The 18,168-nt window shown below is 37.4% G+C and overlaps 1 protein-coding gene, 1 non-coding gene and 1 pseudogene across 2 annotated transcripts; all 3 read right to left on the bottom strand.

The window, feature by feature from the left end:
- Nucleotides 1–3,770: 3,770 nt before the first annotated feature.
- On the bottom strand, nt 3,771–5,765 carry LOC115716381 (pentatricopeptide repeat-containing protein At4g20740-like; annotated as a pseudogene).
- On the bottom strand, nt 3,975–4,052 carry LOC115718289 (small nucleolar RNA snoR109). Its single transcript, XR_004011871.2, has one exon. It is a non-coding gene; the product is annotated as a small nucleolar RNA snoR109 (small nucleolar RNA).
- Nucleotides 5,766–6,838: 1,073 nt separating the features above from the next.
- On the bottom strand, nt 6,839–11,446 carry LOC115716380 (translocase of chloroplast 159, chloroplastic-like). The gene has a single exon (XM_061115926.1). The coding sequence runs from the start codon at nt 11,257–11,259 to the stop codon at nt 7,147–7,149; it is 4,113 nt and encodes a 1,370-aa protein (XP_060971909.1). The 5' UTR covers nt 11,260–11,446; the 3' UTR covers nt 6,839–7,146.
- Between the last annotated feature and the right edge of the window lie 6,722 nt (nt 11,447–18,168).

The raw sequence follows: 18,168 nt of genomic DNA, 5'->3' as shown, positions 1-18,168 counted from the left end.
TTTTTAAAATCTATTCTCACTGATCTGGAGGTTTCGGAAAAAATGTTGAAATAAATGTTTACTTATTTAACTAAATACCCCTAAATCTTTAACCCTAAAACCCTTTCACTAATCTATCAACTTTTCATTTCAATTTCCCTTTCCAGGAAACACCTAACCGCACCATCTTCTTCACCTTAACCCCATATCCACCATTTTCATCTTCTTCCCTGAGCCTCACACTTATCTTTCACCTTCACCAACCACCATTCTTGATCATTTCGAGCTCCTCTCTAGTTTGGTTGGAGTAACACTATTGAGGAGGACGAGGACTCTCCTAGCGAAGAGTTTGAGTAACTCGAGGGGTTTTTCTTGGCTTGACATTTTATTTTTAGTTTATTTTAATTAGTTTTTGTTTTTTTTTTGTTCATTGTTCTGTATCTTGTTGTTGTCTGTATTAGTATTGTTGCTATTATTGTGTGTTCACTGTTGTTTTGAGAGGATTCTGTTTGTTTAGTCTTGTTTAACATGTCGCTCGATGATGGAAATTGTTGTGTTTCCCTCTATTTGTGATGTGCCTGATCTCTTTGTGTCTTATGTGCTTGTTTTAAGTGTTCTTGATATCTAAATTTCTTGCTAGTAGTGATTCTCTAAGTAGGTGTGTGCTTATAATATCCCACTTTGCTTTGAGTTTTCTAGAATAACGACACTTTGAGAAAGTTTTTGCGAGTAGAATTGTTTAGTGTGGTCCTTAAGTAAAAATCCTAGCTAGCATTACATCTTAGAAATGATATAGACCATTTTAGACGATTGAGCCTTTTGAGCTATCCCGTTGAATCGTAACTTCCCTTAGTCACCCTTATTTGAGCTGATTTGCCTATATGTTCTTAACAACCATCAATGATTGTAGTCCTTGCCCATGAGTTCTTTTATCCTTCAATAACTAAACTTACCCTCTGAAATTTTTCAAGAACAAATTAGATGCGAGTTGTTAGATGAGTGGATTCCTCTTGGTAATATTGTGGTGAGCTCTTCCTAGTGTTATTTGTGTAACAACATTGGGGACAATGGTGGGATTTAAGTTGGAGTATGTGGGAATGAGCTCACAAGACTGTGTATATAATTCTCTTGCTATATATATATACACACACATGCATCTACTATATTTGTCAGATTTTAGCAAAAAAAAAATGAAAAAGAAACTATATATATAGTACCAAAAAAAAAAAAAACAAATATATTATCAATGAGAGCCAGTTTCTTGAAACTAAGTTTAAGGTGTATCACCCCTTTTTCAAAATTAATTTGTATTAACTCTCTCTGTTTATATGTTAGTTGGAAAGTAACAATAGCAAGAGAATTAAAGTTGAATCAAATCATTCATTGTGGGTTAAAACTACATTTTGGGTGAGAGCTTGAGAGAGAAAGAAAGGCCATTGATAAATTGAGGAGGTTAGGTTCCAAGCCATAGAAATACTAACTTTTATCCTACCCTAATCTAAGCCTCACATTACAAGCCTAATAAAGTCCTTTTGATCTTGAGTGTAAAGCTAGACTACATTAGTGGAGAGGATTGCACTAATTCAACTTATGAGAGCAAAATTTTTAAACTTGAGGATCGAAGTTAGTTATAATAGGGATTCAAAAGTTTTTGTGGGAACTATTTGCATACTTTATTGATTAAATTGCTCAGCATAGGCATTAACGATATCTATAACATTCGAAACTTGATTGAGACACATAGGTTTAAGGCATATTCACTACCATCATTTCCATCCATTCCACATATTTTTTAGAGCATTTTCTTCGCTAAACCAAATCTAAATGAGTTGTATCGTTTTGTTACTAGTATTTTTATTGTTGCTATTTCGTTTGTTTTTATTGTTTCTGTTTTTCATTACTCGAGGATGAGCAATACTCTAAGTTTGGGGTGTGATAACTCTATGGTATAGATTTATTTTTAGTGGCTTTAAACCTAAATTATCATAAAAAGAGTAATGAAAGTGTGTTGTTTGTTAACTTTAATTAGTTTTTATCTTTATTTCTTATTTAGTAAACTAGCTTTTAAGTCTTGTAAAAATTATTATTTTTAGTTGTGCTTATTTAATTAAATGTTGCTTGTTTGCTGTTGGGAAAAAAGAGTTAAAGTACCAAGGAAAAGAAAAGGATGCGAAGTCAAAGTGGGCATAGATGTTGAAACTTGTTGAATTGCTGAGCAAATGCTAAAACAAATTCAACATTCTGGGCTGACATGGTCAAAGTTATAAAGAGAATTTCATCCATCCACATCAACACTCGTGTGTCAGCCCAAACCTAGTAGGCCAAAAATGGAAAGAAATAAGTTTCTATTTTAAGGTATTACATTGTACCCTAATAACCTAACAACTAATGAAGTACAACCACCTTCATCAATTTTCTTAGCTCAACTGCCATTTTTAGAAGGAATTAATTGCAAAGAAGAAAAAATACAAAACAGGAAGGAGAAAAAGGGAGCTTCAAATTTAAGGAGAAAGACAAAAGGGACAAAAGGAGGCCTCATCATTCTTATTTATAGGATTTGTCTTCTTCTACTCATCTCTACTATTTTTATTCTGCAATTTGGTTTGATATAAGAATATATTGAACTAAGTGGTAGAACTTACTTTGTGAGTTTTGAAAAAAAATCTCATAAACACAAAAAAAATTATGTTATCTCTGTGCAACTTTGCTGAAAGAAAGCTGTAACAACTGGAAAAATCCTAACTAAAGAGATTAGTTATTCAAGTCACTTTTAAATATAATACAATTTTTGGAAGTGTTTTTATTGTAATAGCAGCCATATTTTTTTTTTTTTGCAGTTTAATTACAGGTCTTTTAAATTTGATTCATTACCCTATCATTCTCATTAGTTTCCATTTACTTAAGTTGTGATTAGTTGAATTTTGGAGACAATCTTACTTATCACTTTATTACTTGTGTGACTGCGTATACTTACGTACTTTAATTTTCACAACACTCATCCCAAAAGATCAACTACACAAGCATATAATGCTCCATCTTCGATTTCGGAAAGTGTTCTGAATCGACGCTTCTAAAGATCTCGACACCCTTATCTACCAGCCGAGCATGGGAGAACAAGCTGAAAGAGCACCAAGGAAAGTCACAAAATTAGGGCCAATGTGATAGATTTCTTGCATTATTCCAAAGAGCTCTAGAGCATCACATTTATTACTAACTAATTACATGTTTGTTGTAAAAACAAACCCCTTTAAGCTATTATGGGGAAATATCAGGAAAAGCAATGCTTGTGTTCCACCCTAAAATTCTTTACTTGAATCACTACCATTTATAGTTGATGGAATGAGAGTATCTTTAATTTGTATGCAAGAAGATGAGCCAGAAGCACATCGCTGACAAAGGGAGCTGTGAATATCTATCTATGCATATTTGCAAAGAATGACTTTCTAGCATCAGTATAAATGCAAATTGCAACATAAGACAACCATTTTCACATCAACAGAATCATTTCAGAGATTAAATCCAAAAGACCAAAATCTCATTAAACCCGACCCATTTTAGAGATTAAATTCAAAACTCATTTCAGAAATTAAATCCAAAAAAAAATCAAATGATATGTTGATAAGATCAACACAATGAAATCAACACACTACATCAAATCATTAGACATTGGAGTAAAAGACCACAGAAGGTTCAACTGAATCAAATCATGTTAAAAGGGTTACTAAAGAAAGAGCCCCTAAATAAACCAAAAGAAGAATTGATATAACAATTTCAACAAAAATATGCCAAGAAGCAGGTGAAGAAAGAAAAGTGTGGGCACCAACAGATGCAAGCAGCAGGGGAATCAATGCAACTTGCCTGGAAGGTAATGCCTTTTTCTTTTGTTATTTTTAATGTAAGAGAAGGCTCTCAAGAAATGGCTAAATCCTATGTCATTTCCCTCTTCTCTTCCTTCTCATTTACAAATTTAAGAAAAATATATATACTAACTGAAAAATTGTGAGAAATTCGGTAAGCAGATTAGTCAACAGAGATCACAACAACCGGCCAGCAAACTCCTCGGCGTACAGCCACTTTGGCAAATCAAGATCAAGAGTAAGAACCATTATCTTGGTACATGTGGCTGGCTAGACTATGTAATAATCAGATAACACACTTAGTTGGATTTACTAAATAACAGAAACAAAAGTAAAATTGGTTTTTCTGGTTTTTCCAGACTAATGCTGTTGATGCACATGCACTCAAACTAGGCAAAACCATCTACTTCAATGGTTTTAATATAGCACAGTTATGATCATCCAATAAATTGAGGTAAGGGTAACCCCACATTTGTTTGAGCCTTCAATTCAACTCAACAACAATTTTCCCAGCTCAGTGGTCATCGACATGCTCAAACTCGTCGATATAATTTATCAGAAAAAAAAAAGTACAAGTGTGAACATTAAATAAAGTTACCATGCTTCTTCATGGCAATAATGCTGACTTTAGAAGAAGGTCGGATCATCAACTTCCTCTTTCCCCTCTTCCAACTATTTTCCCAAACTCAACATGAACTGCAGAAGCGCCTCAAACTCTGCTGCTTAGGGTTTTGCGGGCTCGAGCATTCTTTATTAGTATAAAGGTTCATTTTAATATAAGAAATTGGAGTACCATATTAACACATTTAAGCATTAATAAGGGCTACAACAAACAATCTCACATGTATGATGTATATATATATATCAATAACATGTACATAGCATATGATGTAATTCAAACTAGAAATCTCTGCTTCTTACTTCATACTTAAAATTATTGTAAATCTATAATCCTTAGGTTTGTATACAAAAATTTAAGAGTACAATCATAAGTTATGAAGCAACAAACACATTCTCCAATCAGAATTAAGTGAAAGTGAATAACCTGTTTAAGACACCATGACACTTAATAGCATCATGGGCAGCTCCCTTGATGACCCCAAAAGCAACACTCTGAAATTGCGGCATTAACATGAGAAGCTTAAAGTGTGAACAAAGGTGATTCCAAGTTAATTTGTAGGCAAGAAAGTAAGTTTCAGCTTAGATTCTAAGCCGGAAAATTTCAATCCAAATACAACCAAGTCTGCTGTCTTTTTCTTCATATGTTCAATTAGTATTTCATCATACACAATCGTCCTGGCTTCACTTAAAACTTTGCGCTCTCTCAAGTTCGAAAAGACCTTCCTTGCCTCCTCTATAACATCATGCTTACACATTCCAAATATAACAGCAGAGCATACAACATCATCCGGAGGACATCATTCTTGCATCATCTCACTTACCACTGCAAGGATATCTGCAGCGTTTCAAGCATGAATAGTGTATCTGATGGAACACAAGACATCTAGATTATCCTATTGTAGCAAGCACAAGCCTCTTTAACATTTCCATCTTCAACAAAAACACTCTATTGCAATAATATAAGTTGATGAGTCTGGCTAAACATTCATATCATTCATTTCATCTAAAAGTGACAGTGCTTTAGTTGCCATCCCAATTCTATGGAAAGCCTCCATCAGTTTATTGTAGATTGCAACACACTATAATAACCTCTGACTTTCCAGTCCTCAAACACTTCCATTGCCAGAATTTGGCAAAATCATCCATGACAGAAGATCCCAACTTCTTCATCTGCACAAGCAACTCACAAAACTCATCCATTTTTTTCATCTCTGCATAAGACACCACAATGGGATTAAAAGTCTCAGAGTTTGGCCCTAGAAAGAGCTTGTGTGCCTTGTCAACTCGATTAACATTACTCTGAATCCATCAAATCCTTCAATTCAACAAATGACAAGCCTATCCAACTCTCCCATCTACAACAAAAGCCTGAACCAATGTCCCCTCCCTCCTTTACACAAACCATTGATTATAGTTGTATGAGCTATAACATCAGGTTCAACTCTGTCTCTTCATTTCCTTCCAAACCTGTGAAGACCCTTTATCAAAATCATGAAAGTAACACTCTCCTCTCCTCCACCAAACCATCATCCTTAAAGTCCTCATAAATAGACAAAGCCAAATCTAAATAAGCCATTTTAATTAAAGCATCCATTATCCTATTATACAAAAAAACAAAAAACAAAAAAACTCTTGCTTGTAACATTTTTGCTTACCAGCCCAATGGAAGAACTTTGAAGCTAAAGCTGGTTCAGTTTGTACCTTAAGGACATTAGCCACAAGTTCTGGGGTGACCCTTCGGAGCTTCTTCAGCTAAAAAACGACAGGTGGCCTCCATTTAGAGAGATCGGGCGGCTGGGATTGGTGGCCACCTTGGACAATGGGGCGGTTCTATAAGTTTTGGGGATTTTGGTCTGTTCTTAGCTCTTATCGTTTATTTCTTTCTTCTTCTTTTTCTTCAGTACATTATGGTAACACTGGACAAAGTTGGAGAAGAATGCTTCTTCTTAAGCTCATTGAACTCACCTATACACCAACACTATTTTTTTAGAAGTGATAATTCCAATCTCTTTCACGCCCGAAATATATATCAGAATATTTTTTTATAACTGTATTTATTATAATTATAAATTAATTTTTATAAATTTTTGAAAAATTTTAAATAGTTTATAGTACCAAAAATAGAGTGTGATATTTCAATTTACTACCAAAAAACTTCAAACTAATTTTCGGTATTATAAACTATTTGAAATTTTTCAAAAATTTAAAGGAATGATGTTGTGAGTATAATAAATACCGCTATGAAAAAAATATTACAGTATGTGTTTCCAAGCAAAGAGGTTGATTAAGAGGCAATTCGTGAGTCCAGATCAACTCCAAAATCAATGCATTCATGCATGCATGCATTCTAATCAAGAAACATATTTGAATTGAATCTACACTTGTATAAAGAAAAATATTCCCATTTCACCACAGATGCCCAACAACACATATTTCAAAAAAGTTGGTACTAACTAACTGAAAAGAAAGCTACCAAACTTTATAACATTCCCTCACCTCACCTCATCTCACCTCAAGGTTCCATCTCAATGCATTTGCAAAATATAAAACATTTTAAGGTTAACTAACAATGAAAGAAAGCATATCAGTTCAATGACAAACAAAAGCCACAGACTGATTGATATTCATGTCAATTGTAAAATAACAATAATAATAGTAATCAAAATGAGAAACTAAACATGTATATAATCTAGTAGAGTGCATAGTTCTCCGAACCAGGCCCGGGGCAGATGAGCTTGTAGATACTCCTAACAACTGGAAGAATGGCAAACAGTGCAAGTTGGAGCTGTTCTGAACTGCTTGTTCGAATTGATATCTGACCACTAAGCTTGTTGTTCAACCCTGCACGAACGGCTACCTTGTAGTTCCTTCCAAGAGAAAACTGAGACTGCAAATTAGCCCCCAATGCAAGGTCCCCTCTCCACTTCACCAAAGACAGTCCAAGAGAGGATTGATCTTGGCCAATGGGAAAATCTGCCTCCCTCAGACGCACTTCTAAATTCGCTCCATATGCCGAGTCACTCTGTGATTTGACAACTCCAGTGCTGCCCACCAACACAACCCGCTTCCCAAGCCCAGTTTGGTTCTCAATTTTGAATCCAGTGGAAACATTTTCACCTAAGAATGTCACAGATGTTCCAGCAGTTGTCTTGTTCTTTCTGAAACTTTTGAACTTTGTCTCACCACGGACGATGTATGCAAGTTGTTTTCCAATGTTTTGAATGTCAAAGCCAGCCATACTTGATCCATTGTCCCCATGCTTAGCAGCAACTGAGGAATCCAGATGGATATTGAATTCTTTTTTATCCTTGGTTACTTGAACAGCAACAACCCCTGGAAAACGGTTGACAATGGCAAGGGTTTGCTCAAGGTTAACACCGTCATAACCGCAATCATGATCCCAGCCATGGGTGTCCAATACCGGCCTTGCCAGCAATTGAGAAGTGGGCTCCAAGAACCGGTACCTGTAAGCCGGATTATCACCATCAAAAGAAGGAGGCAGAGCCATATCAGGTAAGGCAACTGGAACAGCAGCAGGAGTTCCATTTTCGGGGTCATCTTCACCAGCAAAAGCCAACTCTTCAGCACTAACCTTACCACCCCTCTTCTTCATTTCTTTCATCCGTTTCAACTCCTCTCTCCATTGCTTCTTTTGAAGGAGTTTCACCCTGTAATCATACTCCTCCATATATGCCTTCTTCTGCTCTTTGCTAAGCTTAGCAATCTGGAAATTCCTGAGAGGTTTGAATGGTGGAAGCTGATCATACTCATCTTCTTCTTCACCATCAGAATCAGACAAGTCATCCAAATCAATATCAGAATCACCAATCTCTCCACCTTGATCACCTGAAAGTTTTGGATGAGCACGCGACTGCAAAAGCCAGGACAACAAGTATGGAAGGGGAGGCGAACGAGAACGAAAGCCAAAGAGCTTCTTGTGATCCACTGACTCCTGTGGTTTTGAGAGGTTGCTTGCCTCAGATAATATCTTCATAGAATAACTCAAGAGCAACAACTGAGATCGCCAAGCTTGACCATTCGGGAGCACTTTCTCACCATCCCTATTCTTTCTACAAGAGGAATGGTTCTCAGCCAGTGATATAGGATTCATCAAACTTGGACTCATAGTTCTAAGATCACCAACAGCTTGTCCAATGGTCTGCTGAACAATTTGAGACCGCTGAGCAACAAACAATTCATAGTTCAGGGGCGTACCCGATGGTCCATCGGGTGGAGAGGATGCAGCATGAGTCAAAGTAACAATGACACTTCTCCAGATCGAAGGGCCGAGCACAGAAGTGATTGATCTTAACATTGGCATGTCATTAAGATCTCTGCTATGAGTGTCCAGCCTATCGACATAGAGAACAATATCAGGTGGGCATTTCTTTGTGACATTCTTCACTGAAGACAAAATATTTCGATTAGCACTCTGTTCCATTGCAGCTGGTTTGAGACCCGGAGTATCAAAAACCCTGATCTTGACTCCATCCACGGTTCCAACAATTTCCTTCACACTGGTTGTGGAGGGTCCAAATGCATGAATTGGGATCTTCTCTTCTCCGAAAATAGAGTTTATGGTGGCACTCTTGCCAACACCTGTTTTCCCAATAACAAGTATGTTCAAGGAAAAGTCCAAATCATCATTCCCCTCTGATTCAAGCTGGAGAGCCTTGGCCTTTGCACTTTCCAGGCTGAATGCTTGGCCAGCTTGCCTTCCCGAAACAAGTGCCAACCGGTATAGAACCTGTCTTGCTATTGAATCCTCAATTGAGCCACCTACTCTCTTAACAAGTCTTAAGTACTTCACCCTTAACTGTTGAAACTTCTCCAATCTCTGTTTCTCTTCCTCACTCAAGCTTTTCTCTGAGTCTCCACCAGCAACCAGATTTGATGGCGAGAAAAGGCTCGAATGAGTAGGAGTAGGACGGGAGGCCGGCCTCACTGATGGAAGTGAGGACCCTAAACCAGCAGGACGCTCAACAGAGAAAAGTCTGGATCCATCTGAACTAGTTATAGTGATATTGCCACCATCCGAGGAAGCACCTGTAGCTGCTTTCAAAAGAGTTTGCCAATCTTTGCGAGAATCAAACATCTCTTTCCCACCTCCCTCATCATCATCAGTGTCTACTTCTTCATCCGAGTCTGTCACAATTTGACCGTCAATTCTCTGCGAATGATCATGCGAACTATCAGCCCCGGAATGAGAACCTGCTCCTGATGCTCGTTCCAACTCTTCCAAGAACTGCTTGGCAGAGCTTCCAAAGACAATATCTTCATTTTCATCATCTGTACCAGAACCATCAATCTCACCATACTCCTCAGGAAGATGTTTCTCCTCATTTTCACCTTCTACCATCATCTCACGGTTTATAATTGAGGTTGGCTCTTCAATACTACTTCTAGTATTATGAGTTAACTTTTCATCCTGTTGCAAAGTTTCATCTTTTGGTAAATCAGAGACAACACCGTTTTCAATCACGAGGTTGTTCTGCTGAACTTCTGAATCAGCTTCTTCTCTTCTTGATACGTTCTTGGTGTCAACTTCATCAAGACCACCAATAACAACAGGTTCCACTGAAACATTTCGATTGAATTCAGGATCTGTAAGCATCGATTTTGGGCCAACTGTGTCAATTGACTGAACTTCTTCATCATTATCACCTTTCTCAACCACAAGGCTTCTGTTCTGAACATCAGAATCAACTTCTAACACCCCTTCTTCTTTCCCTGATATGTTCTTGGTATCAACTTCATCAACACCACCAACAACAGGTTCCACCAATTCAGAATTTTTAGGCATCGACTTTAGATCAACAGTGTCAGCTGACTGGACTTCTTCATCATCATCACCACCACCTTTCTCAACCACAAGGCTATTTTTCTGAACACCAGCTTCTAACGCCCCTTCTTCTTCTATTCCTGATATGTTCTTGGTATCAACTTCCTCAACACTACCAACAATATCAGGCTCCACCACAATATTTACATTGGAATCAGAATCTAAAGGCATACCAGAGAAAACTTCTTCATCATTTGCACCTTTATCTACTTCAAAATCAGCTTCTATCCCTCCATCTTTTCCTCCTTTGGTATCAACTTCATCATCAACACCACCAATAACAGACCCCACAACAATATTCTCATCAGATTGAGAATCTGGGACAACTTGTTGTACCAACTTCTCTTCTAAACTCACATAGCTATCTTTAACATCATTTCCACTATCCCCAATTTTACCTTGTTCAACTTCTACATCTCCACTGACCCTAAACCCTGACTCCCCACCATATTCTTTAACCAATTTCTCAGCTTCTAATTTTACCTCCTCACCATCAAAATGGTCACTTTTCTCCACCACCAAAACCTTATCCCCTTCTTTGTCATCATTACTAACACCATTGTCAGCCACCAAATCCTTCTCCTCCTGTTTCTGAGGAGTAACACCTCCACCCTCTAATAAACTCTCAACCCCAAGTACTACAGCCGACTCTTCCTTAACCTCCAAAACCCCAACTTTCGAACCATACAAAACTCCATCGTCATCACTTTCATCATCAACAACAACATCATCGTCATCAATGGAAACCTTGGCAATTGGTCTCACACCACCACTAAGCATATTAACAACCCCAGCACCCTTCTCACCATTATCATCAAAATTGTAAGGAGAAGAAGCATCAACAAGGTCGGAATATTGAAAAGGAGAAAACGAACCTGTTGAGAATGAAGAAGGCGGCGTCATGGTGGTTGTTGTTGGTGTTGTGGAATCAGGCGAAGAGGGAGACTTTAAGGGCTCCATTGGAGAAAGTGAAAAGGGGTATGGAGGAAAGAGATAAGGGATTTGAGGAGTGTGGGAGAGAGTGAGTAACTTCGATAGCTCTGTTTAGTTTGGTTGGGAGGGAGAAGAAGAAGAGAGATAAGGCTTACTTTGGTTTGGACGAAACCTTTCTCTCTCTGCCTTTTGTCTCTACTTACCACCCTATATACATACGGCTTTTAAAACTTTTTTTACTTTTATTTTTGGTTTTCATTTTATATATGTATATATAGTTTGTCTTTTTTATTTTTGCTTTAAATTTAATTTGTGTTGCCATTTTCTCACCAAACTTCTCCCTATTCATCTTAGTCTTTCGTCTTCTAATTGTTATAGCAAACAATTTTTAAAATTGAATTATAAAAGGTTGCAGATGAATTAAAATATCAATAATTTGATTGCCCATATTATGTGTGCCAATGTCAAGCAAATTCTTCGTCTTATACTTTCAAAATGATCAGATGTGGCGTGATATGCAGTCAATGAAGGAAAAAGCGTTTACTTTCCTAGATCCAGAGTATATGCTGATGGAATTTTGTAGAGGACTGCTTAAAGCCAGGAAGTTTTCTCTTGCTAGAAACTATTTAAGGGGTACAAACAAGTTCTGTTGCCTTGGCATGAGAGTCTTGTCATTCAAGCTGCAAGGGAATATTTTTTCTGTGCTTCAAGTCTTGCTTGCCCTGAAGTAAGTATCAAATTGGAGTAAATAGTTTCTCTCTGCTTCAAGTTTAAGTTGTTTTTCTTTTCCTTTTTATTTGGTTGTTTACAATGCATAATAATTCTTATATACCATCTTGCATTGTGTTATGATGATGTGTCAATATCCTTAAAGTTAATTGCATCTGCATGTTATTTAATAAGCATGTTTCATAGTCAACTTGGCTTTTCTATTATTGTTATTGCTTTTTTATTTTATTGTTATTCCTTTAGACTATCTTGGTAATAGCCTCTTATTAACGTGCAGGAAGCTATTGCTAGAGAAGCTGCATGCAGTTGCTGGTGATCTGCGACTGGCACTTGATCTCTGCCTTGTTTTGGCCAAGAAAGGACATGGTCAAGCTTAGGACTTATGTGCTGCAATAGCAAGGGGTCCGGCACTTGAAAATATGGATGTTAATTCTCGAAAACAATTACTTGGTTTTGCTTTTAGCCACTGTGATGAAGAATCTATAAGCGAGTTGCTTTCTGCATGGAAAAATCTAGATATGCAAGGCCAGTGTGAGTGAGACTTTAATGACGTTGACTGGGTCAAACTCTCCAAGTTTCTCAATTCAAGGTTCTTCAAATATGTTAGTATCAGACGGCATAGTTCACCTAAAAGGTGGTTTTAAAGCAGTTGAGGATCGAAATGTACATATCAGTAACATAAAAGATATTCTTTCTTCTGTTTCTAAAAACTCTTACCTCTTTTAGTAGAAAATGGAAAACTTTTGTCATTTGCTGCTTTGCAACTTCCATGGTTACTTGAACTGAGTAAAAAGTTCTAGAACACAATATGTGAGTGTGAGAACACAGGCTGTGGTTACCGTTATTTCTTGGTTAGCAAGAAACGGTTTTGCTCCTAAAGATGATTTGATTGCCTCTCTATTACTGAAGAGAAAGACATTATTTGCTGTTCCTTTCTGTTAAATCTTGTGGATGCTTTTAGTGGTGTAGAAGTAATAGAAGAGCATCTGAGAAGACGAAAAGATTACCAAGAAATTAGTAGCATCATGAATGTGGGAATGATATATTGCTTGTTACACTACTACGGGGTCGAGTGTGAAGGTCCTGCTCAGAGAAAATTTAAAGAAAAACAGACACCAGGTACTGGTGATTCGCTTTTCCATTAATTATTAAATGTTCCACATTCTATACATGTCCCTGATATCTTTATTTTTTTTTTCTATCATATGCTTGCAAATCTATGAACACATTGATGAGAGCAGCTTGGAAGTCTTAGCAAAGATGGTAAAAAACCTCCATAGCATTTATGCTGACTCAGTGCCAGATGGCCTCGTGTCATCAAAGGATGTGTATAAACATTATGTCCTCGGTTTGTTGAAGAATTTGGAGACAAAGTCTAGGACAGATTTTTCTGATAAGAGGCCTGAAAACCATCAGGGGTTTGTATGTCAACTTGAGCAGAGCTTTGAATTTTGCAGAAAGTATATCAAACTTTTGGCCCTGTCTGATGCTTTGGACATTATAAAGCAGTATATGACTGTAATTATACCTCTATATCATTCATTTGGCACTCCTCCAGATGATTCAACTTGGTAGGACTGCCTTCTGATCCTCTTAAACTTTTGGATGCGACTAACTAATGAAATGAAGGAAATTATGGCTCTTTCTGATGCTGAAGAAATTCTTGTATTTAGTCCAGATTGCTTAAGTAGACATCTTAATGCTTTCATGAGGCTTGTGATTGAGGATAATGTTTTGCCAAGTCAGGGCTGGAGCACGGTTAATGTTGATTATGTAGTGTTGAGAATCATGGGGTTATGGATTAACTGGTGATCCTGCTTTTGAAATTTTCATGTTCGGGAGAGCTATGCTTTTTTCAGGCTGTGGATTCAGAGCTGTTGCAGAAGTTTATTCTGATGCAATAAATGCTCCAAATGGTGATGCTGAACTTCAAGATCTTCCCCCATTTCTACTTAAATGTTTTGGAGCCCATTCTGCAAGAATTGGCTGTTGGTGAATCTCAGAAACGCCAGCACTTCTATCATATTTTGTCTTCTGTGAGTAAATTGGAAGGTGATCTGGATGATTTGAAGCAAGTCAGACATGTAATTTGGAAGAGACTTGTAAAGTTCTCTGATGATCTACAGATATCGGGATCTGTTAGAGTTTACATGCTAGAGATTATGCAATTTCTCATCCGAGTTACAATCCAATATTGTACCATGGGAAGGGTGGGATGAGTCACTCAATACAATCGAGTTTCTTATTCTCATATCCTCGTCTGGAGTCATGTCTAATATCATCTCCAATTCTACTTTTTAGGAGGATCATCATGCCATATTTTGTTTTGGAGCTCGTTAAGGCGGATCAGCAACTTTTGGCAGGAATTATTGTGACAAAATATATGCACACAAATGCATCTCTAAGTCTTGTTAATATTGCAGAGTCCAGCCTTAATAGGTTTTTGAAGAAGCAATTTGAGGTACTGCAAGCTGATAAGATTACCCTTTTACAGGCAACTTCACATGAAACTTTAAAGAACTATGTTTCCAGCTTAGTGTCCAAATTGGAAACTCTGCTCCAATCTGCAAATTCCTTAGTTTCTAATAATGTGAAATGAAAAAGATAATCAGAATAGTTCTTTTTTGGGTTAAATGAATATAGAAATATTAGTGTTGTGAGTAGTGCTAGTAGTGGTTGTACAAAATGTCTCCATATGTAATCCATTTTTGTTAATTTGCATTTTATAGGAACTATGAGAATTAAGAATATATTACCTGAAGAAAACTTGCATTATAATAAAAATGTTTTCTCTTGTTTAAATGAGTCGACAATATGATGTTGTGTTACTTTATTTAATTATTTTAATACAAATCTTTCTTCTTTCTTTTTTGTTCCTTTCTCTTCTCACATATTAGCAAATTTAGCATTATTTTTACGTCTTTGGGTACTTGGCAAAGACTCTTCTTGTGTTTCACCTAGTCCCGGAGGCATAGCCTTTGGATGCACGTTCGTGAAGTGAGGCAGTTATTATTATAATTTTATGTCAGTGTGTGTTGCCAGTTTCTTTGACAAAAAAAAGTCAGCAAACGACAGTGATATCAAAAATATACATTTTAAATTATTGAGTTTGAACAAAAATATACAGTATCAATTACTTTTAATTTTTTTTAATAAATTCAAAGCAAAATTAATGAAATTGAATGAAAATTACAGTACTACTAACATAAAACACGTTGAAAAAATTAATATTGAAGTTGTTTGTTGTGGTTTTTGTTTTGTGATCGTGCTATGGCGTCAAGTAGTCATAGTGCTAGTATATTAGCTGATCAATATGACCAAATTAATATTGAAGATGAGGAGGAAGGAGTATTGATTGAAGGGGATACGGAAGGTGAGGAAATTATTTTTGATGATAGATGGTGTCTTGTTGGGAAGTTTTTGACTGGAAGATCTGTAGATTTTGATGCCATGAGACATTTAATGGCCTCCTTGTGGCAGCCGGGGAAGGGAGTGTATGTCAAAGAATTAGAGACTAATCTATACCTCTTTCAATTTTATCACGAACTTGATATTCAAAGTGTTATAGATGGTAGTCCATGGACGTTTAATAAGGCTCCATTGATCTTTCATAGGCTGAAGAGTGGGGAGAACCCGAGAATGGTTCATCTACACAAAATAGACATGTGGATTCAAATACATGATCTTAGAACCGGGTTTATGATGGAGAAAGTTGTGCGTAGTGCAGGAGGGTATGTGGGTGCCTATGTGAAATCAGATCCGAAGAACTTCAACGGGATTTGGCGTGATTACTTGCGGGTTCGAGCTACTATTGATATTGAGAAACCATTGAAGCGTCGTATGAAGCTATGCAAAGAAAATGGAGAATGGATCTGGGCGAATTTCAAATACGAACATTTGCCTACATTTTGTTTCATTTGTGGGATCATTGGTCACTCTGAGCGCTTCTGTCCTAAATGTTTTGACCACGATTTTGATCAACTTGGGAAGCCATATGGCTTAGGAATGAAGGCACAAATGCGAAGGAAGAATTATCTGATCGGAGCACAATGGTTGAAGACTGGAAATGAAGATTCTTCATCGGCAACTGGAGGCTCTGTTCGTCGGTCAGAAGCTGCAAATTCGGCTGAAACTTTGGCTGATACTGCTACGAAAATCATGGAAATTGATTCCATGAAATCAGGCCATACGGATTACACTGCACCAGCTGGAGAAAATGGCTGTGATAATAATGGAAAGGAGAGAGTTTTGGAAAAGTCTGGGGAGAATATTGATAGCAATAAAGTGGAAGAATTAGTCAACCTTAGTGAGAAGGATATGACTATTATGTTGGAAAATAAAAAAAGAAGAATGGATATGGTAAGTCTGAGGGATCACGTGGCTATGGGCAACATGGACAAATCATTGTTGGGAAAAGAAAGTATTGTTGGGTCTGAGCCAAAAAACATGTTACAGGTGGGTCTTGGTTCCCAAGCCCACCAAGCATTATGAGTCTATTATTTTGGAATTGCCATGGGCTTGGGAACCCATGGGCCTATCAATTCATTAAGGACCTTGTGGGTCAAAAGAAACCCAACTTTGTTTTTTTTATGTGAAACTCTTTCAAAAAAGGATACTGTGGAGAAGCTTAGAGTATCACTTGGTTTCGATGGGGCGTTTTCTGCGGATGTTCAAGGTAGAAGTGGAGGAGTGGCTATGTTATGGAGACATGAGGAGGAAGTCCAACTACTTGGTTATGGTCCAAACTACATTGATGTATTAATAGAAGCTAGGGAGAGTGGGAGATGGAGATTAACTGGTTTATACGGGGAGCCAAATAAAGCTTACCGTAAGAAGACTTGGGATCTTATCAGCGGTCTAAAAGCTAAGTATGATTTACCTTGGTGCATTGTGGGTGATCTTAATAATGTTACATCGCAACAAGATAAACATGGTGGAAATCCATATCCGAACTGGTTAATTGAAGGCTTTTGTGGGATGCTAGATGAGTGTGGACTCCATGATCTAGACTTGAGTGGTTACCCGTACACATGGGAACGTGGGCGTGGCACGGATGAGTGGATTGAAGTGCGTATAGACCGAGCTCTGGTTTGTCAAAGGTGGTTGAGTTTGTTTCCTACGGTCAAGCTATACAACTTGGAAGTTTCAACCTCGGACCATTGTCCTTTACACTTGGTACCCGCTAACTTGAGTCATACGACTTCTACTAACAAAGTTTTTCGTTTTGAAAATTGTTGGCTGAAAGAGCCATTATGTTATAAGGTGGTTGAGGATACTTGGAGTCAATATGAAAGAAGTTCGATTATGGAAAAGATTAAGGGTTGTGGAGAGGTTCTTGTTGAATGGGGAAAGGACTACTCGGGTAATTTTAAAGCAAGAATCAAGGAATGTAAAGATGAAATTCGTCGTTGGAAGAATGGGAGAGACTCGGTGGCAATTAGTAGTTATAAAGCAGCCCAACTTAAGCTTAATAACGTGTTACTGCAGAGGGAGATTTTTTGGAAACAAAGGAGCAAGCAGCTGTGGCTTAGGGAAGGTGATCAAAACTCGAAGTTCTTCCATGCCAAAGCTACTGCTAGGCGGCGTAACAATGTTATCCAAAAATTAAGAGATGATGTGGGGAATTGGGTTGGTTGGGAGGATGAACTTCCTACTGTTGTATCTGCCTATTTCTCTAAGCTTTTTGAAGCTGAAGCCGTGGACTTTGGGGCTGTAATTGCTTGTATACAGCCCCGTATAACAGCAGTTCAGAATGATCAGTTGGTTAGTGATGTTACAAGCGAGGAGATTAAAAAAGCCTTGTTTCAAATGCACCCAGAAAAATCTCCTGGACCGGACGGAATGACCCCGGGATTTTATCAGAAATTTTGGCACATTGTTGGTGAAGATATTATTACTATGGTACGAAACTTTTTCTCTACTGGAGTTATTCCTAGTGATTTAAATAAGACAAATATTGTTTTAATCCCTAAGAAAAAACTCCCTGAACATATGAGTGATCTTAGACCAATTTCCTTGTGTAATGTCTTATATAAGATTATCTCTAAAGTTCTTGCTAATAGATTGAAAGAAGCTCTACCTGATGTTATTTCTAATACACAAAGTGCTTTCTTGCCGGGTCGTTTGATTTCGGATAATATTATGGTTTCCTTTGAGATCATGCATTATTTGAAAAGGAAAAGAATGGGAAAAGAAGGCTTTATGGCT

The sequence above is a fragment of the Cannabis sativa genome, chromosome 5 (genome assembly GCF_029168945.1).
Source record: "Cannabis sativa cultivar Pink pepper isolate KNU-18-1 chromosome 5, ASM2916894v1, whole genome shotgun sequence".
Classification (NCBI taxonomy): Eukaryota; Viridiplantae; Streptophyta; class Magnoliopsida; order Rosales; family Cannabaceae; genus Cannabis; species Cannabis sativa.
The sequence above is the reverse complement of the archived record's forward strand: the minus strand, read 5'-3'. Positions and strand labels throughout refer to the sequence as shown.